General features: G+C 25.6%; 1 protein-coding gene across 50 annotated transcripts in view; it reads right to left on the bottom strand.

Moving 5' to 3' along the window:
• Window positions 1–228: 228 nt before the first annotated feature.
• Window positions 229–23,445, bottom strand: part of LOC126894099 (cell adhesion molecule Dscam2) — a 60,269-nt gene continuing 37,052 nt past the window's right edge. For 15 of the 50 annotated variants that reach the window (XM_050664819.1, XM_050664791.1, XM_050664796.1 and 12 more), the window contains 23 exons: window positions 16,411–16,707; window positions 12,094–12,213; window positions 11,849–12,031; window positions 11,644–11,791; window positions 11,421–11,569; window positions 11,229–11,360; window positions 10,088–10,255; window positions 9,800–10,022; window positions 8,907–9,148; window positions 8,692–8,847; window positions 8,475–8,614; window positions 7,797–7,956; window positions 7,473–7,742; window positions 7,138–7,369; window positions 6,888–7,064; window positions 6,622–6,788; window positions 6,101–6,289; window positions 5,834–5,995; window positions 5,517–5,663; window positions 3,311–3,498; window positions 1,539–1,707; window positions 635–784; window positions 229–341 (listed from right to left, as the gene is read on the bottom strand). In XM_050664819.1, the coding sequence (XP_050520776.1) occupies window positions 295–341; window positions 635–784; window positions 1,539–1,707; window positions 3,311–3,498; window positions 5,517–5,663; window positions 5,834–5,995; window positions 6,101–6,289; window positions 6,622–6,788; window positions 6,888–7,064; window positions 7,138–7,369; window positions 7,473–7,742; window positions 7,797–7,956; window positions 8,475–8,614; window positions 8,692–8,847; window positions 8,907–9,148; window positions 9,800–10,022; window positions 10,088–10,255; window positions 11,229–11,360; window positions 11,421–11,569; window positions 11,644–11,791; window positions 11,849–12,031; window positions 12,094–12,213; window positions 16,411–16,707 (4,016 nt within the window). In that variant the 3' untranslated portion in view covers window positions 229–294. Of the gene's footprint in view, window positions 342–634; window positions 785–1,538; window positions 1,708–3,310; window positions 3,499–5,516; window positions 5,664–5,833; window positions 5,996–6,100; window positions 6,290–6,311; window positions 6,492–6,621; window positions 6,789–6,887; window positions 7,065–7,137; window positions 7,370–7,472; window positions 7,743–7,796; window positions 7,957–8,474; window positions 8,615–8,691; window positions 8,848–8,906; window positions 9,149–9,799; window positions 10,023–10,087; window positions 10,256–11,228; window positions 11,361–11,420; window positions 11,570–11,643; window positions 11,792–11,848; window positions 12,032–12,093; window positions 12,214–15,942; window positions 16,231–16,410; window positions 16,708–17,554; window positions 17,843–19,086; window positions 19,375–19,620; window positions 19,909–20,642; window positions 20,931–21,212; window positions 21,501–21,743; window positions 22,032–23,445 lie in introns of all 50 variants that reach the window. The other 35 variants (XM_050664826.1, XM_050664828.1, XM_050664827.1 and 32 more) reach the window with 11 other exon arrangements.

Below are 23,445 nucleotides of genomic sequence, written 5' to 3'. Positions count from 1 at the left end.
CTCCAATTTTTTTAGAAAATTATAAATCTATATATATTGTTACATAAAAATATTTTTAGGGTGAAGGAAAAATCTATGTTTCCTTAAATTTACGCCAATGAATAGATTACAAGTATTCTCGGTTAATTCAAATAAAATTTTTAAATATCAAAAAAAATATTTCAAAGGTTTTTTAAAGAATTCTAATGTTTGTTATANTTCAAAGGTTTTTTAAAGAATTCTAATGTTTGTTATATATTGTTTATGATATTAATGAGTTAGTAAGCCCCTATAATAACTAACACGTTTTACCTTTTATACTAAAATTGCTCTTGCATTGGGATGTGGCTGCAAACGTTTGCCTATTTTGTTGAAATAATATTTATTATTTTTGTTTAGTAATTTAAAATATAACATTATGATAAAATTTATTTAATAGTTGCACTAATAATAAATATTTCTTATTTAAATATACTAAATGAATAAACCTCTTTGTGTATTTAAAATTAAATTAACTAACCAATAGATAAACTTGACCATTAAGATCAAGGTCAATGCAAAATACATTTTTTAAACTATGCAGTTTTAGCATTGCAATACAATATTACTCAATTAAAAAACAAAAAATAATTTTTTGCGTATAAATAAAACTTACCACTAATCTCTTGAATAGGTAGTTCATTATGTTGATCGCATTCGGCTTCTGATATTTGATTACTGTCTTTGGAATCATTGGCCTCATTACTAGTATTACTAACATTTGGATCATGGTTTCGAGGAGGAGGTAGAGGTGGTTCTAGACTTCCTACAGAATAATATAAAAATTTTGTTAAAGTTTAAAATATAGTAAGCAAAAACGTAATTTTATTTTCCGCTAAAATATATAACATTATTTTGATTAAAAATAATGGACAATTATAATTTTTGTAAAAAATTACTATGTAAAATATAACATTCAAACAGTGAACAAAAAATTAAGTCTATTTTTTTAATATTTCCTAGGTGTACGTGTAAGAAGCTTCTAATCCAAAATTAAAGTAATTATGCACATCTTAGTTACAAGTTATTAAAAAAGAAAAGGACTTTAAAAAAAAAGTAAATAAACTATAATACTTTTTACGAAAATAAAATATGATTTAAAAATTCATCACATCAAAGTTAACGATTCAGTACAGTTGTTTAACTAAACAACTATGGATAATAGGTAACAAAGAGAAAAAAATACTTTGAATTATCAACTCAATAAATTAATCGCTAATAAAATAATAACATTATAATGATCAAAATTCTTGACTAAAAAAATTTTCCTTAGATAATTAAAATCAAAATTGAATCACGTCATGAACAACATTAAGTATACCTTTGAAAAATAACATAGATTTGTTCCTATTATTATTTTTTAAATATATCCTTTTAAAATCTTTAATTTAAATTGAAAATTATTCTGAAAACACTACGATTATCGCATTTAAAATTAGTTAACAAAAGAAGAATTATCATAGAACAGCAAAAGTATTTTATGATGATTAAATAACTGGTCAAAATTTATTTTAACTTACCAACACTCTGATGACTAATTGAATTGCGGCCGTCATATTGGTCATATGGAGCACCATATTGACCATATTGACTTCCGTATTCATCACCTATATTTGCTGGATCATCGTATTCAGGTGAAAACATTGAACTAGCTGCTCCACCAACGTGTGAATAACGCCCGTTTCGTGGCTAAAGAAATAATTTTAAATATAATGATTAATTCGTCAACATTTGTTTGAGAATGCTCGAGATTTTTATTGAATGTGCCTTTTATTGATGTAATTAAAAATTATACTCAAATATAAAAATAAAACTTAAAAAATATATTATAACGATGTTTTTACATCTATAAAATAAAAATTTAATTTAAACACATTGTTTAGTATAGATACCAATCAAATATCGTTTTTCTATAATTGTATAATTTTAAAAGTGTTTAATGCAAAACCTGTTAAGTGAATGGTACTTAACGGTTTTCTGTGTTAAACTGCAAGAAATTTTATTCAACTGTATGGATAGCTATGCTACACAATGGCGTATTTAGAAGAACTCTCAGGTTAAAAACCCCTAGAACTTGAAATATATCTAAATTTGCATTGTTTGTTTTATACTAACAAATTGTGTAAAAAAATAAATCAAAGTATCATTATTCCAAGTACTACTAAAGATATATAAAATATCTAATTAAAAGGTGAAAATTAAATAGTTAAAACGTTAGAGTTAAGTTAAAAGTAAATTTGTTTTAATTTTTTAACTTAATTAGTTTAGTTTATCGTTGAAGAAACTTAGATCAGATCATATTGTTAGATAATTATTATCAAGCTAAGATTAATGTCATAGTAATTTTTGGTTGTTTACGCGATTTTTAATCCAATAAGTTATAAAATTTATTTTCTTGATTTTTAACTATTATTACTAATTGTAAGAATATACATCAAGAGAGCGTATCTCAAAATTTGACAAATTAAGATTATTATTAATAATGATAAAATAACTGTTTTTAGATATATTTTTTTGAAGACTTGTAGTTTAATTGTTATGAAAATAAAATTACCCCTTGAAGGTATTAAAATATTTATAAATCAAATTTATTTGTTGATTATCCTAAAAATCTATAAAAACCAAGATTCGTTCTGTTGCAGTATAAACTAAAATATTATTATGTGATGAAAATAATTATTATCATAGCTGCTCACCTGCTCTCAGATTTGAGGGAATATTCTAAAAATAGCTCTGATAGCTTAAATAAGGTGTTGTGTATATATATTAATATGAATACATTAAATTATGATGAAAGATGTGTTACAAACGTTTATCATTGGTGAATGAAGCTAGACTAAACTAACTCCTGCTACATTAATATATTTATTTAACAATAAATATAAATCTTTGAATTTTTTGACGGAGGAGTGAAGAAATATTTGAACTTATTCAGTTAAGTTTCTATAGTTGCATTAGTGTTGCTCAAATATTAAGAAATCAGAATAGCACTTTATGTAAAATCAAAATGATTTAAAAAGTAACTATACTTTTTTAACTTTTTATGTTAAAAATATTTTTTGGTTTAATTTTTAACTTAGTATGTTAAATTTATAATTTATTAACATTAAACATATCGGCATTGTCCCTGTTTACTTGAGTACTTGTGTTTACTTTTACTTGAGTTAATTATGTATTTACTTTTATTAAATTGTCTATCTTTAATTTAATTTAGACAGTTTTTTTAGTTTTTTCAAATTCGGAAATTTTGTATTTAACGAATTTTTGAAATAATAGATCCAATTAATGTTACCATGGTTTGAGTCCCTGGACATTGGTGCATCATTCCATTGCTAACCATAGTTCCGCCGGGTCCCATTGTTCCACAATGACCATTTTGATGTGGGAACGTCTGGAAAGGCATTTTAGAAGGATCCATTTCTTCACGGAATCCGAGCAAATGGAATGTTGCATATGGGCAAATATCCTCACCATCTACTCCTGTTATTATGCGAAAATGATTAAAATACAATATCATACTACATATAATTTCAGTTGAGCCCCAGGCATTTTGCGACAGATAAAGAAGGTTTGAATTTAATATAAGAAAAAATTCAATTAATTTTTTAAATAGTACAAAGACTCATAAAATATTAAAATATAAGCTCAATCATTATATATTATTTAAATAACTTATTAGTCATAAAATTTTAACGTAAAAACTTAAATAAATAAAGATAAATTAAGTTAATTAAAAAAAAATAAATTTGTTTAATCAATGAATGCTTAAATTATTTAATGGCAGTAAAGAATTTTTTGTATATAATTTATGTCTAATAGCTTTACTTTTAAAATTTAATAGAATATTCTAATGTAAGGATGGATAGAATTCAGAGGAAGTACAGATTACTCTAGCATATGTATAAAGGTCTATGCATATTTTGATTATTTCCAAAGATGAAAAAACTATCGTTGTAAAAAATCATTTTTAAGTAAAAAAAAAAAACATAAAATATGCACATTAAATTTGTAAATTTTTTTAACAAAATTTGTTAAAAAAAAATAAGTAGTTAATACATTGAAATTTTTTTTAGAAACAAATTACTGTACTGCTACTCTGTAAATTTTTGAATGGTTTTAGGATTAATCAGTAAAACCCAGTTGAAACAAATTTTGAATAAAAATTACAAAAATTAAAAACAAATTTTTCGAGTTTTTTTTCAATAAAGTTGTCTTGTTTATCATTTTTCCAAATAAGATCATAAATAAGTAGTAATAAGTATATTTTATCATATTATTTTATGCATAGGTTAATTTTAATAGAAAATTTGTGTAGATTTTAAATAAGGAAATTTTTTTACTAAGACAATATAACTCGACAAAATTTGAGTCATGGAATAAAATGAAATATTTTTTATCGTCTCAGATCCTCTTTTTTAATGATGATTTCAAATGTGCCCATAAATTTGCTCTCCCATCAATATTTTAGCTACAATTGAAGTATATGTAAAATTACGGATTTTTCACGTATAATGTCATTACTTATTAATTATATGTATAGAATCATGATGATAATTTATGCAATTTTGTTGTACTGTGTAATTTATCAAGAACAATGAATGATATTTAATTTCTAATGTACATTCAGCAAATATAAATTTTCAATGTCATCCTACTACTATTATACTTGTAGATATATTCATTAATAGGATGTTCAATAAAATAAATTATAATCAAAAATAAAATAAAATAAAACATAAAAAATAACATAAAATAAGATTTATATTGTGATATATTAGATTACTAGATGATTAATTTTTTTAATTTTTTTATTAATTGTAAAAATTTAGTTAAGTTAAAGAAATTTGTATAATTGAAACTTCTTATTTAAATCTTAAAAAAATAAAAATTATCTACTTAAATAACACATTATTACATTTTTAAATACATTAACACCCGAACCTCCAAAGACTACAATATGACATACTAACTAAAAAACAATCATTTTATTTTTTTTATTGATAATAGAATAATCAAATTAATTAATACCTTTTTATGTGTATATTTAATATTATTAAAACTAATTATATTAGAAAAAAATTATCTATAATGCATTTAATTCATTTTTTACAATAGTTCATTATTGAGTATTTAATTATAGTTAATCAATTTAAAAGACTCTTGGGATATTTACCAATAACTGAAATAATGTATTAAATAAATCCATTTTATAAGATTTATGACAATTTTTGAAGCTATTCATTACATATTAATATAAAATATACTGATATTCAGTAGACTTAAATGTCATTTAGTTCTAAATGAAATACTCATTGTTATGGGTATACATTTTTAAGTTTAAGCATAAAATATAGTTATCTTCAAAAATTACTGGTAAAGCTTGTTAATATATATATATATCATTAAGCACACTTTTATTAATTAAATTCGCAAACTGCTGATATTAGTTAAAATAAGCCACCGTGCATCTTTTGTTAATCCTTTGATCATCATTTTACCTCTACACCGGGTGTACATTGTTTCGTCAGAACCTGGACAAGGGGGTAAATGTCCTCTACACCTAGGACTATTATCGTTAAGTTCTTCATACATATGACGCGCTCTAGGGTTCCATGTACCATGACCATTGTAAGGACCGGGAAAACCTGATTTATAAATATGATGAAAACAAAAATAAAAAGTTAATGCTAAATAAAAATAGTATAAAATCAATCTTCAAAATTGAAATAAAAAGCAAACATAAATTGAAAATAATATTCCCTCTAATATTTTTAGAGCTATAGATGTTCTGTTATAACAGAGTAGTAGTTCATACCTCTTTTTATTCTATCACAAGTGTTATAATTTGATCCAGGAACAGGTGGAAGTTTTCGGTTGGGAGGTGCAATGTAACCCAGTTCGTCGTTAAAATCTGCATGTCTCTTATCAAGTGTATTACCACCCATAAGCATAGATTGATTGTATACAGTCATATCATCTAATAAAATGTAATTATTAATTTCTGATTTTTTTAAGAATTACTAAATTAAAGTGTAAAAATGTTTATGTCAAAACTTGTTATTTGATGGCAACTATTAAATACCTCGTAATCTTGTTTGTCCATTTTCATGAACTCTACGAGACCAAGCAACACAAACTACAATTATACCAACAATAATAACAATAATTGTAGCAGTAGTAGGAACTACTACGTTCAAATCAATCCATTTAGGTATCCATGGAAAATATGTATAAATAGATGTCACATCTTGAACATGGGGAGCAATAGTACCTTAAACAAAATAATAACTAACCTTTTATTTCATCTCCTTTTTTCTTCAAATAACAAAGGAAAATTATAGCCACAATTATGACTAACAAAGCTGATGTTACAGGTACAACTAGGTTAAGGTTGGCTAATATAATACGGATAGCTGTTTCAGTAGCTGAACCAAAACCATTATGATGAACCTCTCTGGCAGGAGCTATAGTACCTGGAACAAGGAAGTATTTTTAAATTAGAAATGATTACTTTAAGAAAAAATTTGTTCCAAGTACTACACCAACTGCCTTAATTTCATAGTTTTTTTTTTTAGTTTTAGCAGATCATTTGAATTAACTTACTTCCACTTAGTGTGAGTGAAGCAAATTCGTATTCAGCTACAGAAAAACCAGCATTGTTGTGAGCTGTTACTCTCAAGTGATACCAAGTAGCTGGGTCTAAATCAAGTACTACAAAATTACCACCAGGTCTTACATTATTAGATACTTGAGTCCATTCTGGTTGCATTCTAAAATTACGTAAATATTGAGTTTAATGATTTATTTCTAATTACTTAACTAAAAAATTAAATGTTCTCATTATACAGTGATAATATTAATGTTATTACTTTTTTTTATGTTCCACTACAAAATATAACATTGGACAACCACCATCTAGCCAAGCATTTAGATGGAGAGTTACACTGGTAGCAGATACTTCTATAAATTTGCTTGCTTCAGGTATTTTTGGTTTTGAACCCGTTGTTTTTGTAATTAGTATATCTGACTCATCGCCTGTACCAATTCTATACCAATATAAAAACAATCTTGTAGTTACACATATAATCTTTAATAAAATATAATAAAATAATATCTTACAAATTGTAAGCTGTTACAGCTATTTGATAACGTGATCCACACCACAAGTTTTCTAGAGTGAATTTTTCAGCTTTAGCGGCTACTTGAGCTGTTTGCCAGTCTCCAAATTCAGGCTTATATTTAATTGTATAACCATGAACTGGTTCTTTATCATCAGCAAAAGGTTTTAACATTAATGTGATTGTGTTAGAAGTAGTCTCACCAACTGATACTTGTGGTTTATGCGGAGGAGCTAATAAGTACAAAAAAAATTAATACTTTATGTAACAATAATAGTCAGCCAATTCCCACTGAAGTCAAAAACTTGTATATTAAAATATTATCAAATTATTTACCTAATACCATAATATTATGAGTAATTTTATCTTTTCCAAAAGAGTTTTCAACAAAACATGAGTATTCTCCTGCATCTTGTCTTGTAACTGACCTTATTAGTAGCGAACCTTCTGGTAATTGACGAATACGATCATTATTTTCAAGTGGAGTACCTTTTATTTTCCATGTAATTTCTGGAGCTGGCACACCCACAGTCAAGCAAGGAAGTTTAACATCTTCACGGTAAGTAGCAGTGAATATATCATCAAATGAAGCAATCATTGCGGGAACTAAAAAAAACATATTAAGTATTAAAAATAAAAACAAATACTTTGATTAATTACCTCGAGTATTGGGGGCAATGATAAGTGGTTTGGTTGGCTGTCCTTCGCCAATATTAGTTGATGCAGTAACCCAAAATTCATAAGGTTCTTGCTTGGTTAATCCAGATGCTTCAAAACTCATTTGGCTTGCTGCAACTTTATGAACCAAATTTGCTTCTTTCTATACAACACACATACATATAATTTTATCTAAACAAAATATTTCTTTTAATGATGAAGTAATTTCAAAACTAGTAGTTACCAACTAATTTTTAACACTAAGTCCGACTCTAATTTAATAATTTTCCAATTTTAATTATATTTTATTTATATTATACAAATAGTACCTAATTTAAATATTAACAAGTTTATTCTTTAAATATTTTAGCAATTTTCAAGTTTTTTATGTAAGAATTAAACTATGAAAAAAATTAACTTGATATTCTGAATTCATATCTAATAAAATAATTTATACTCAAACCTTATATTAAAATGATTAAGTTTGACTCAAAATGAAGACATTTAGTTTTAAATTCTTTCTAGCCAAGTTTACAGAATCAAACTTTGCAAGTTCAATACTGTTACCTAATTAGTTGTTTGAAAGATAAAAAAGGATTAAAACTATTTTATAAAATTCTANAGGATTAAAACTATTTTATAAAGTTCTTATTATAATTTAAATTAAACTATCGACTTTACATCTTTATTTTCACCAGTCGACCTAATATAAACTGTGTACTGGTTTATTTCCCCATTTGGTTCAGCGGGTGGTTTCCAACTCACTAACACAGATTCTGTTGACATCACTAATGCTTTAATTGCTGATGGAGCTTCTGGAACTAATTAAATTAAAAAAAAATGAAAATAACTACTGAAAAAAGTTTTCATTATAGTTAAATAATTTATGAGTTAGTACCATCTTGTTCCGTTTGACAGTAAATTTTAGGGGTACGAACTCCATCTCCCCCAGCTGTAAAAGCTAAAACTTCCATACTATAATTTGTAAATTTCTTTAAGCCATGTAAAATAGTTTCTTTAGATACAGTTATCTTTGTATCTTTTGTGCTTTCATCTAAAATTAAAAAGAAATTGTGAAAAAATTAGTAAAAAAAAAAATAAGTTTAAACTTACTGAACCATGAATCACTTGGTCCATAAATAACTTTGTATCCTTTTATATCACCATTGGCTGTATTTGGTGGAGGAGAAGCCCAAGAAATTTTTATAGTTTGTGATGTCAGAGTTGTACAAGTTGTATCATGTGGTGCTTGTTCAGGTACACCTTCAGATGTGAATTGTTTTATTTCATCCGACATAGGACCTGCGCCTAACTTGTTAAATGCTTGAACAACAATAGTATACTGTGTATATGTCCTAGGTAAAATTTTAACATTTATTTTATTACATTAACTTAAAAAAATAAAAATATAATGAATATATTTTTTATGAAATTTATTATAGATATTTAGCATACATAATAAACAAATTTGATATATATATATGATAAAGATTCATCATATATATTTATACTAATAAAATTGTTTAAAGTACTGAATTCACTGGTATTATTTGTTTGAAAAAGCATTTCTCTATTATTATATACTTTTGTGATTGCCTGATTATTATTTAATTTTTATAAAATTTTACACCATTAAAATAAAATTAATATTTTGTATAACCACTGTTCATACAATATCAAATATTATGTCAATATAAAATCTATTAGTTTGATTTACAAACATATTTCAGGATAAAATAAATTCAACTTATAATTTATTTATATTTAATCTGAGTATTACATCATATTACTTGAAGTGCTTGAGGATATATCCATGTTTGCAGTTGAGTTCTGACGTTTTGGACTCAACTGCAAACATGGATATATCCTCAAGTACTTCAAGCAACAAGACAATCCATGAAAGCTTTAACACATTCATTCATCATATTAATTAAGCTTTTCACATTTTCTGCAGGTATTTTGTATTATTAAAAAAAATTGTTATAAAAATAATTACTAATTCATACTTTAAATTAACTATTTCAAGGTAATGTTCTTTTCCTTCTTCTTTGCTGAATTCTACAGTCTCAAAAACAAACTTATTTTCTGGTAATGATGATTGTTTGTAACCTACATAATATCCTTGAATTTCTCCATTCCATTCATCTCGTTCTGGAGCTTTCCATATAACTTTTAATGTATTTTCATCAACTGCCTCTACACGTATATTTGAAGGTTTTCCACTTGGAGCTAATTTTAATAAAATTTATTTGTATTATAAATTAAAAAATAAAAAACAAATAATTATTATCTACCTTCTTCTGATGTAATTATAGTTATTGGATCAGATGGTTTTGACACTCCAACTCCATTTTCAGCAACAATTCTGAAGTGATAAGTTTTTGCTGGATGAAGGTTTAAAACACTCATTTCTGTTTTATCACCAGTAGTATCCATTTTTTCAACATTAGATTCCCATGTACCTAATAAGATTAAAAATTAAAATGTAACACAAAATTTATTTTTTCTAACTTTAGTATTTTTCACAACATTCACTAATACTCCAAAAGACCTGAATTATAACACAAATTATATAATATTACATCACTTTGGGTACTAAAAATTGTTATTTTCTATTTAAACACTAGAAAAAATAAAAACAATACAAAGTTAAAGAAAAATTTCTATCTTTATGTATAATGATCACCACCAATAAGCCTATAAAACTCATTTAACTAAATTATTCAAATTTAATAGTAATTTTAATAATTAAAATATTAAACATTGAAAGAAAAATCGCCAATTTTTTATTTTAAGTAAATTATTGAATATAGAAATATATACTGATTACAAAAATTGTTACAATAATTAAAATATGCATTAAAAAATTTACAATTACAATATTAAAAATAGTTATTAAATAATAAATGTTATTTAAAATTAAATAAATAAATGTTTAGCATGGATGATAAAAACATTAGTTTTCAAAATAATGCGTATCCCTTGATTTTATTCAACTGATTTTTTGGTGTTGATTTAATTAATTTTTTTTTTTTAATTAATAAGTTCTCAATTATACTTTTTTTAGATTTAACTTTATTATTATTTTTTTATAATTAAAATATTATTACCTATTAAAAGTAAAAGTTACACATGGTTGTTTTTTTTTTTTTAATTTAATAAGAAGTTTTTATTAGAGCTAAAAATATTTACAGTTATGTAAATGATTTTATAATAATTGAAAAAGTTAAATATGTACATGACTATGAAACAATGAGTGCAATGTTTACCTAACAGCCCCTTTAACAAAAAAAAAATATATATTCTTAAAATGTTATTATAAATAATATTTTTCAAAAAAAATTAAGTTTTCATAATAATTTCAGGAAAGGGGTCATGCCTCTCATTAATACGCTACTAGAAGAGAATAAGATTAAATATTTAAAAAGACAATACCTTTTATCAATTTGTATTCAATTATGTAGCGAGTTATCTGGGAGTTTCCATCATATGGAGCTAACCATGAAAGTTGCACTGTACGGCCAGACTTATCTAATACTTTAAGTCCAAATGGTACTTCAGGTACCTCTAAACATTTTTATTAAAATTAATATTTTAAATGAAAAATAATTTATAATATAAGTAAACCTTGAACAATAAGCTGTACACTAGAATCATCACTTCCAAAAGAATTTGTTGCAATACATGTAAATACAGCAGTATCAATCCTATCTGTAATTTTAATACTCAAATCAGATTTGACACCATCGACCATTATTTCTTCTCTAATTGTATATCTTTATTTAACAAAATATAATGATTTAATAAAGAATTATAACTAGCTATATAAATCAACTGAATAAATAGATACCTATTTTCCTCTTTAGTATCCAATCTTTTGTTGTTCATGTTCCATACAATACCAATTGGTTTTTCTCCTTTCGCCATACATTCTAAAACAGCTGATTGACCCTTTACAGAAGTTTGATTTCTTGCCTTGATTTCAAAATGAGGAGGGGCTAAAATAAAATAAAAATAAATTATACAAGAAATATTAAATTTTATTAATTATTAACCTTGTACGCCTATTGTAATTACAGCTGAAAGTCCAGATCCAATACCATTAACAGCCTCACATAAATAATATCCTTCGTGATTTTTCTGAATATTGTGAATTGTAAGTGTTCCCTCTTCAACTCTAATATCATCATTCCCTAACTTCAAATCTTTTATATCTTTGTAGTCTCCAGGAGAATTACCTAGATATACAATATACTTTTTATTGTATATTAGTGACATGAAGTTATATCATTTATCAAACCTATAGCTTTTTTCCATGTAACTTGAGGTTTAGGAAAACCATCAGCTTTACATTCAATTTTAGCATCTCCCCCTTGAGCAAATGCCTTATCAGTTGGTTCAAGAATCCATCTAGGCGGAACTATTAAATAATAATATCAATTAAAATTTTGGAAACAAATTTTCCTATCTGACAATATGATAATGTGCTAGAGTTCAAGATGAGTAAAAAAGTTAAGTGAATAATATCATACATTTCGAGTAATGAAAAAATGAATTAAAAATCTTAATGAACTCTTGCCATTATTTAACAACAGAGAAACATAGAACCAAAACCCCAAAATTTCTTTTAAGGTATAAGTCTTTCAATAAAAAAAAACTAAGTTTTTTTAAATAATATTGTGAAGATACATTTTATTATTATCATATTTTTTTTAATGAACTTAATATAGTTTTGGATCTATGTTTCTTACTCAAATACTAACTACGTAAGTAGAGCGAACTTTTAAGAAAAATTCTAAAATATAGATTAATTGTATACTTAAATATTTGTTAAATTTATACTTAACTTCTTTACATGAAGTATAAACTTAAGTATTAAAGCGATTTTATAGGGGTATGAGGGAGAGTGTCACCCTACTCAAACTTTTATTTTAAGTCATTAGTAATCGAAATTTTTATAATATACTTATTATATATAATATTATACATAATGTACTTTATAATGTATACTTTGTATTTTTCTTAAGCAAATATATCTCCAATAGTTAATAAAATTCACATCACACCTCCCTAAAAATTAACTGTAAAATCGCCCTTGATGATATATAATATAATATTTAATGTATAATGTATAATGTTTGAAATAGATTAATTTATTCGCTCTACTCAGAGAAAGAATCAAACAATAGCATGTCCTTAAGTGATTTAATACATAAAAACTTTGAAGTTATTTATATTAAATTATAATTATTAAATCACCGTTAAGACGTAAATTAGTATTCTAACTAAAAAAGCATATAAAAATAGTGCATTTAGAAAAAAAAACTATTTGCTAATCAACATGCATTGATGTAGTGTTCGAATCTTTAAATGTATACATAAATTTGTTTTCTGAATTTGAAGTTAAATTTCAGTAACTAATTACTATAGAAAGATCTTCTTTTTGTAGGCATTGGGTTATAACAGTTTATGGTTATCACTTCTCATAACTAAATTACTGATTACGAACAAATTTAATGAAATATTAGTATTTATTTCGTATTCTTAGAGGAAATTAAATATTAGAACTTTACTTGTAATTGCATAAAAATTCGAACACCACAATTTTATCATTTTTGTTATTAAAAATATAAAAATTATCTCAATTTTAGTAAGGCATTAAAATGTGCATGTAAACGTTCAAGCATTAAAAATTAAAGCAACAAAAAGGAATTTAAGGATAGGATGAATAATGGAATAAATAAAGAAAAATTCCTAACCTATTTAGAGAAATAATAACAAAATATATCGACGTATAATAAAATTATATTATTTTAGATGTATTTTAAAATTCATTATAACTGTATTTTATTTTCAATTAGTTGCAGTAAAAACAAAAAACAATATTGAATATTAGTAGGTACATTATACTTCAAAGGATTTAAGAATATAGCTAATTTGGCTTCATTTTAAAAAGTATAAGTTTACAAATATAACTTCCAGTATCATCCAATGACATTATTTAAATATTTTTTGATGCAGTTCATTTATCTCATATTTTTTTATAGTGTTTATCAACTACTTTGTCAATAATATACGTAATGCATTATTAAAAATCTTAACTAGTTCGAACAAAAATGTTAGTTGAAATACTATTATTTATCCTACACTTATCGTTAGTAAANTATCCTATACTTATCGTTAGTAAACGGCTCAACTTTTATTGTAATGATAATTAAAATATTCTATGTAACACTTTGGAAGACAATTTTTCTAAACTTTAGGGCGCAGTATACAAAAAAAAAAACCCAGCACAGGGGGGTCGCGGCACAGTGGTGACGTGGCATAGTTGGATCAAGTATAATGATATCTGACAGTGATTAAAATCACTATCAAAAAAAAACGCTTCGATGCAAATCTTTAGATAGTGTTTAATTTTAAAAAATTGGTGGATTATTCCAAAAGCTTCATAAACTGCTAGTTCCTTATTAATATCCTGATTAAGATAAAGTATGTCGAATGAAAAAGGGATTATTAAAAAATAGTATTTCCCATAAAAAAATTATATTGATCAATACACTTTTCAATAAGTTATAGCATTATAAAGTTAAAAATGTAAAAAATAAAATTAAGATTTTTCACACAATAATAGCATTTGGTAGCCATTTTCACCGTGAAGACTAAATAAAGTCCGAAATTTTTTTTTTACATAATAAAGTATATTACATTAGCTTTAATTTAATATATATAGAAATGTGTCAGACTTTCCGGAACACTTTCAAAATTTAAGTTGAAAAAGTCAATTTTTTGTGAAAAAGTTGTCATTTTGAATCCCCCCCTGTAGGCAGGTAAAAAGTCAGATTTATAAAAAAAATATACCAAATGATAGGTAAAGACATCATGCATCTACAAAAAAAAGAATTATATTGATCCATACATCTTTCGAGAAGTTATAGCATTATAAAGTTAAAAATATAAAAAAGAATTTTTTTACAAAAATCGTATTTTTTTTATTAAGTTTAATGTCTGTTTTCACCATGAAGATAAAATAAAGTCCGAAATTTTTTTTTACCATTATAAAGTATATTACATTAGCTTTAATTTAAGATATATATAAAAGTGTCAGACCTTCCGGAACACTTTCAAAAGTTTAGTTGAAAAAGTTCTACTTTCTATATGCATTTTTTAGATTGAAACCCCCCTCGTATATAGGAAAATGATCCGATTTAAAAATACAGTATGTCGAATGAAAGATCTATATAAATACTACTTCTCATAAAAAAATTGTAATGATTCATACATTTTTCAAAAAGTTATAGCATAATAAAGTTAAAAATGGAAAATACAAAATCGAAAATTTTCACACAAAAATAGCATTCGGTAGCCATTTTCACCATGAAGATAAGATAAAGTCCGAAATTTTTTTTTTTCATGATAAAGCATATTACATTAGCTTTAATTTAAGATATATATAAAAGTGTCAGACCTTCCGGAACATTTTCAAAATTTAAGTTAAAAAAATTAATTTTTTGTGAAAAAGTTGTCATTTTAAATCCCCCCTTGTGGGCAGGTTAAGGGTTAAATTTATGAAAAAAATATACCAAATGAAAGGTAATGATATTATGCATCTATATAAAAAAGAATTATATTGATATGTTTATTTTTGAAAAAGTTATGGCACTTTTAAGTAAAAAAAATTGAAAAAATTTCGAAAATTAGCGATTTTTAAATTTGTAATTTTTTTGGAGGTTTCCCCCTTTTACGGGGAACGAGGGAATTTTTTTCAATTTTTAAGGGTAATGTCTTCGACTAGATACGATTTGTGATCTTTTGACGTATCATTGAAAGAAATCGGTTCGGTGAGAGCTGAGAAAAAGTGGTAACAGACACAAAAAAAAAAAACACATCTTAGTAAAACCAATACCTTCTCAGCTTCGCATCGAAGCTAAAATTTTAGCCTGAAATAAAATGTGTAAAATATGTGTTCAGTGTCTTAAACTGAGATTGTGTAAAGCGATTACTCCAAAATTATGTCAAAAATTGTTCTTAAATTATAACTTTTTTTTTTTAATATAAATTTTAAAATTAATGAAGGAAAAAAAAAATAAAAATAAAAATCTAAAAGCAGACAAACGTTTGTATAAACAATTCCCTGAGGTAATTGTTTTACCGTGGACGTGCAATGTAGCAGTATAATTAGCTCGTCCGGCTCGATTACTGGCAATGCATGTATAGTTTCCAGCATGATTGGAAGATGCTGCTTCAATATAGAGCATTGAAACCTTGCTTCCCATTTTATTTATAGAAATTCCACCACGAAGTGGTAATGTTTCAGCATCATGATAAGTCCAAAACAAGTTAAGAGGTAAATCACCTTCAGAAACTAAACACGTTATTTGTGCAGATTGCCCATCATAAATAGGATCACTAAAGCTGAATGGCTCGATTCGGGGAATGACTGAAACAATAATATAATATCTATTCGAAAAGTCCTAATATCCCCAAATTATTTCGATAGATTTCTTGGAATAAGTATTTAAGGAAATGGATTAATTAATATTGCAATAGTTTTACGATTCTCTTAAAATTTAAAAGCACTTGAAAAGCCAATGTTTACATGACACATGTGATGGTTTACCATGGACATTTAATGATGCTGTATACTTTGACCTCCCTGCTCTATTTTCAACCAAACATACATAGTGTCCAGCAAAAAAAAACGATGCAGTTTCAATAAATAACACGGATAGTTTATTTCCCATCTTATTAATTGATATTCCATTAGGCAGTGGCGATAAGGGTAATTTATCTGATTCATGAAACCACCAAGAAATATTTAAAGGAGTATCACCTTCTGATACTAAACATGAAATTTGAGCTGATTGACCAGAAAATATAGGTTCATCAAAACTGAATGGCACAATACGAGGAGGAACTAAAAATTGTCGAAAATGATCAATAAGATAAACTTTTAATTGAAAATTATATTAAAGTATCCAATGTTTATTTTTTCAAGATGTCTAAGTTAATGAAATTTTAATAATTTACACACAATAGTAATAAACGAANACTAAAAATTGTCGAAAATGATCAATAAGATAAACTTTTAATTGAAAATTATATTAAAGTATCCAATGGTTATTTTTTCAAGATGTCTAAGTTAATGAAATTTTAACAATTTACACACAATAGTAATAAACGAATGAAATTTTTTTTAACTATTTCATAATATTATCAAAATTTAATATGAATATTCATATTAGATATTAAGTTGAACATATATTTTTCTTGTGAAATGTCTGTGCAATATGCATTTAATTAACATGAGATTATTTAAATTTACTATATAAGCTTTTACGTTAAGTATAATCATAAAATAATCAAACTAAATATCCTTAAATATATATATATATAGTAAAGACTTTACACTGATTTTGAAGTCTATTGTTAGTTTACAATAAATCATTTTGTTGTTATGTACCTAGAAATTTCACATATTATTAAAAAAACTATATTCGCATTTAAAGAAAATAACAATAATGTAAAAGTTTTACAATATTTTACTGTAAGTTTTTTTTTTTAAGTACTGCATTGATAAAAAATATGACATATCCAAGTCAGTAAAAAAATCAAATTTATAAAAATTCTACTTAAAATATTTTGTGTAAGTTAATAATGGAAACCGGATCACAATAAAAGAAAACTAAGATGATTCGCCATAACAATAGTTGTAAATCAACATGCATTGGCAAAAATTATGTATTAATGACCTACGTAGTTACCATTTACAAATAATGAAGCTGTATGAGAGGATTCTCCAGCTTTATTTCTAGCCAGGCAGGTATAATTTCCGACATTTTTTTCTGTTATCGATTCTACTGTTAATGAGCTAACTCTTCGTCCAATTTTAGAAACATATACATTTGCTAAATCACTTGTTGATCTACCATTAAAAGACCATGCAAACTCAACCGGAATATCACCAGAAGATATTGTACATTGTATTGATATTGTTTCACCAGCCTCGGGAATATCATCACCAAACATAAAAGGTGTCATTTTAGGAGGGACTTGAAAATTATAATAATTGTCTTAACATCAAAAACATTCATAATTGTCCTTCATTGAATTTTTTTAATGTGAAGTAAATTGATATAAATAATTTAAGAACTGACAAATCATTTTATTTTTAATTTTATTTAATAATTTATTAACATTTTTCTTTTATTTTTTTTCATTTTTTATTTTGTTTTTAGGAAAACTTTCAGCTAAATAATTAGAGAATCCAAAATTTAAATTTGAAGCTATTTTTGTATAATGTTAGCCGCCATTGATTAAACCAGTAGTCTGATTGATTACATATAAGTTTCAAAATTCAAGAACTACATTTTGAACCTTTAATGACAAATATTTTGAATTATTAAGATTTAATTATTCAAATACAACAAATCATAATTGTTACGTAGGACTGTGTTAGATAAATCGAATGTTAACACAGTAATAACACATGTTAATAACACTTGAACAAGTATATTCACAAATCAAAACTATATGAAAATTTATGTACCATCAATATTTATATATGTCGAGTAGGAATTTTCTCCTACTGGATTTGAAGCTATACATGTATACTTTCCAGAGTTGGTAGGTAATACGTTATTAATAGTAAGTATACTAGATGCTGAACCAAGATTTGTTGTGGTCAAACCCAATTCGTATGACAAATCGTCATTATTGAATAGCCAAATCAATTTCAGAGGTCTATCTCCATTTGAGACGTGACAGTTTAATTGTAAACTATCACCAAATCTCACAGGTTCCTCGATAAAAAATGGAACAATATGCGGTAAAACTAAAATTACCAGTTATTTATAAATTAAAATAGTGCCATTGAAGTAATGTACTTAATACAAAGTATAAGTATAAACCTAAACATGAAATTATACAGATACTATCTGTATACATATTTATGTACTAACTGTACTGATACATTTTACTAAGTAGATAATTATTATAATTATAATTATCTATATAATAATTATTTTGTGGAGTGAAAAAATTCTAAACAATAGTTATATTTAAACTTATTAAAAATATGACATGATTATAAATGTTGAGATTTTTTTACTATTGACTTTTCTGTTTATTTATTTAAAAAATAAGCCTATCATATGTGTTAAAAGGAAATGAACTAAATAAATGAATGGATGTATAAAAAGCTATCCCTTTTCCTAAAAACTACATAAATAATAAATGTATATACTTTTATTTCAAGTCATGCTATTCAATCATGATTTTTTATTATTTTAATCACCATTAACAGTTAGTTGGGAAGTGAATGTATCAACACCCGCTAAATTTTTAGCTAAACATGTGTAATTTCCTTGATTTGAAGGACCAACGGAAGGGATTGATAGAAAGTTCGTTGTATCACCAAACATTTGAGTAATAACACCCATGTGAGATGAAAGTTCTTCACCGTAAAAATTCCATGTTATTGACATAGGTTTATCACCTTTAGATACTGAACATGATAGTTGAACTGTCTCACCAGCATTTACAGGATCATTACCAAAGGAAAATGGGATTATCTTAGGCAAAACTGAAAGATTATTTTGTATTAATTTAGATACGTTTTAAATGAAAATATAAATATACAACTTTTAAAATTTTCGAATAAGAATAAAATAAAATTTCAATTAATATATATATTGAAAATATAGATATTTTAACAGAAAGAAAACGCGAAAATAACAGATACTATATTTTAATGTGTTGTGTTAATTGTTTGCAATTATACTATTACCATGCTAGCATTTTTACATTAAGTTTAGTCGTATTTTTATACCATTAACTACAAGTTGAGATGAATATGTATCATATCCTGCATTATTTTTTGCTATACATGTATAATTTCCTTGATTAGAGGAACCAACCGATGGAATGGATAAAAAATTTGTGGAATCTCCCAACATTTGTGTAGTAACACCCATGTTAGATGATAACATTTCACCATAAAAATTCCATGTTATCATCATGGGACGATCTCCCTTTGAAACAGAGCATACAACTTGAACTGATTCACCTGAGTTTACAGGACCATCTCCAAATGAAAAAGGTACAATCTTTGGTAGAACTGAAATATAGCTTTACGGTAAATATTTGAAATTAAATTCCCTTTACAATAATTTGCAATAATAAAAACATATGAATTAAATTAGTAACAAATCACTAAAATATAAAATGTGACATTTAAAAAATTGAATCTGAAAGAATAGTTGAGATAACTTTTATACGTGAAATATTAAAAGTTAATTTTGTTTTCTAATCATTACTTAAGTTATAAATTGTAGATTAGAAGTTTTTAATTAAAATGATTTTTTTTCAATTAATATAGTATTTATATTATATATAATATATAATATATTTATATATTATNACAGATGATATTAATAAAACATTCATTGAGTCACCAAAAGGCATAGTTGTAACGCCCATATTTGATGATAATTCTTCACCATGAATGTTCCAACTAATACGTAAAGGTTTATCACCTTCCGTTACAGTACATGGAACTTGCACGGTATTTCCAGCATTACTTGGAGTGTCACCAAAAGAAAAAGGTAATATTTTTGGTCGTACTACAAAATTATTTTAATTTATTAAAAATTGTTTTATAAATTTCTGAGACTTTTTAATTATACTATAATTGTATTATTTGATATACTTATATTAAAAAAAATAACTATTAATCTTGGTAACTTAACTGAAAGAAAATTTATTTTTTACTGTTACAGTTGGATATTCTTGGATAAGGATAGTTGCAAATGAATCACATAGATAAAAAATTATATATAAGTTAATTGATACCATTGACAAAAAGTTGTGACGTATAAGAATCATATCCTGCAAGATTTTTTGCAACACATGTATAATTTCCACGATTTGAAGGGGCTACAGATGATATAAATAAAGCATTCATTGAATCCCCAACAGCCATAGTACTAACTCCCATGTCTGATGATAATTCTTCTCCATAAAAATTCCAACTTATACGCAAAGGCTTATCGCCTTCTGTTACTGTGCATGCAACTTGTACAGAATTACCAGCACTACTAGGTGTATCGCCAAAACTAAACGGTAATATTTTTGGCCGCACTGTAATAATAGTTGCCATTATTCACTATAAGACGTACGTTTTTCTGCGTTGCCTCTTTAATTTAAAGCACATTCTTAAAAATAACATTGTATAATGATTTTAATACTTAGTAATTCAATAAATACATAAATCTATATTTTTATTTTTATGAATTTCTCCAAACATTTATAATTTAATTTTTGACTGGACGAGGATATATAAATGGAAAAAATCAGCTACAATTTCTAGCAATCTTGATAAACCAATCAAAGTCAAATGCAAAAATCTGCAGCAATGGTTACCATTGACCAAAAGTTGAGCAGTAAATGTTTCATGTCCAGCAACATTTTTCGCAACACAAGTATAATTCCCTTTATTCGAAGGTGAGACAGATGGTATAAATAAAACATTCATGGAATCTCCTACTGGCATTGTACTTATACCCATATTGGAAGATAATTCTTCCCCATAAAAATTCCAACTTATACGCAAAGGTTGGTCCCCTTTTGATACTGTACATCCAACTTGTACTTTATCACCAGCATTAACTGGATTATCTCCAAAAGAAAATGGTAATATTTGTGGACGGACTGTAAAAATGACAAGTCTTAGGATAATTAATATTTTCTCATAGACCTTAATACATTTGTTGCATTTTTTAATTAAAATACTATACAAATTATATTAGGCGAATCTGTAAACTATTACATCATTATTCATTGCATTACAACAACTAATTGAAAGTAATATATTATAAAAAAATACATGGAAAGATTTTGGGATAGGAATGCTTTATAAATCAATTATTAAAACATGAATTTAAATTAGTCTACCGTTGACTAGCAATTGAGCTCTATATGAATCATATCCAGCCGGATTTTGTGCAAGACAACTATAGTTTCCCCGATTAGTTGGTCCAACAGAGGGTATAGACAAAACATTCATTGAATCTCCAATAGGCATAGTAGTAACACCCATATTAGAAGATAATTCTTCGCCGTAAAAATTCCAACTTATACTTAAAGGTTTGTCGCCTTTAATAACAGTACAAACTACTTGTACGGGATCACCAGAGTTACTAGGCAATTCACCAAATGAAAACGGTAATATTTTTGGTCGTACTGTAATTAACAATTACATTTTAACTTATGCGAAAAGTATTAATTTTTAAATACTTAAAAAAATACAAAATATATATTTGAATTGTAAACAAAAATAATAATTTTGAATGTATAAGTTTGTATATGGACAACATTTGGAGAAAATTAGTTAAAAATAATAAATAGCAACAAAAAAAAGAAAAAAGAAAAAGCCATTTAAATTACAACACATATCAAATACGCTTTTCCAATTTAATAATAATTGTACCATTAACTTCTAAGTACGCCGAATAAAAATCTTTCCCAGCAGCATTTTTGACAACACAAGTGTAATTTCCTCTATTAGATAGCCCAGTAGAAGGTATAGATAAAATACTAGATCTATCTCCCATTAAATTAGTGTAAACGCCTTTCTGAGATGAGGTTATCTCTGTACTGTGAAAATACCATGATATTCTTAAAGGTATATCACCTTTCGTAACTAAACAAGTCAACTGAATCGGTTCACCAGCAAAAACTGGTGTTTCAAATTCAAACGGTCTTATTCGAGGTGGTACTGAAAGTTATGACAATAATTTTAACTTTTGAATTTATAATCATTTTTCATAAATTTTTATATTCTAAAAAAAAATTCTGAAAGGATTTTAAAGAACAACTGAATTATTAATAAATTATATAATAATAAATTATCAGCATATAATAGCAAAAAGATTAATAAGTTAGGACAACGCAATGAAATAAAGTGAAGATCATATATTTTGTGTACCATTCACTTCTAAATAGGCTGAATACGAATCCATTCCTACGATATTTTATGCTACGCATGTATAATTTCCACGATGAGATAAACTAGCAGCAGTTATTGACAAACTATTTGCTCTGTCGTTTAAATAGTTAGTAATAATATCAGTTTGAGATACTGATAGTTTTTTACTGTTTAAATACCATAATATTCTTAGTGATTTATCACCTTTTATCACCAATTATGTCAACTGAACTGGTTCCCCAGAATAAACTGCAGCCACGAAATTGAATGGTCTAATTTGAGGGGATACTAGAATGTTAATGAAATGATTTCCAATGTTTGATAAATAAGAATAATAACTTTAAAACTCAAATGTTTTAATTAATAGAATACTATTAATATTTTAATATTTATATACAGAGTAGAACAAATTTAACTGAATACTTTTATAGCTATTGATATAGTTAAAATTTCAATGTAATTTTTATAGAAATGTTTGCATTCTTCAACAAAATAACAACATATTTTTATTTGATTATTTTAAATAATAAAAACATAAATTATTTAATATCAAAATGGCATAATTTTTAGAGCTTTTCTTACAAAAACTTTGATAAGTCGATAACAACTTAGGATAAGTAGTTGTTGAGTTTAAAGCATTTTAATATATATTGTAATTTCATGTAAGAA

The sequence above is a fragment of the Daktulosphaira vitifoliae genome, unplaced genomic scaffold (assembly GCF_025091365.1).
Source record: "Daktulosphaira vitifoliae isolate Bord-2020 unplaced genomic scaffold, ASM2509136v1 Scaffold_1, whole genome shotgun sequence".
Taxonomy (NCBI): domain Eukaryota; kingdom Metazoa; phylum Arthropoda; class Insecta; order Hemiptera; family Phylloxeridae; genus Daktulosphaira; species Daktulosphaira vitifoliae.
This window is presented reverse-complemented; position numbering and strand designations above follow the sequence as displayed.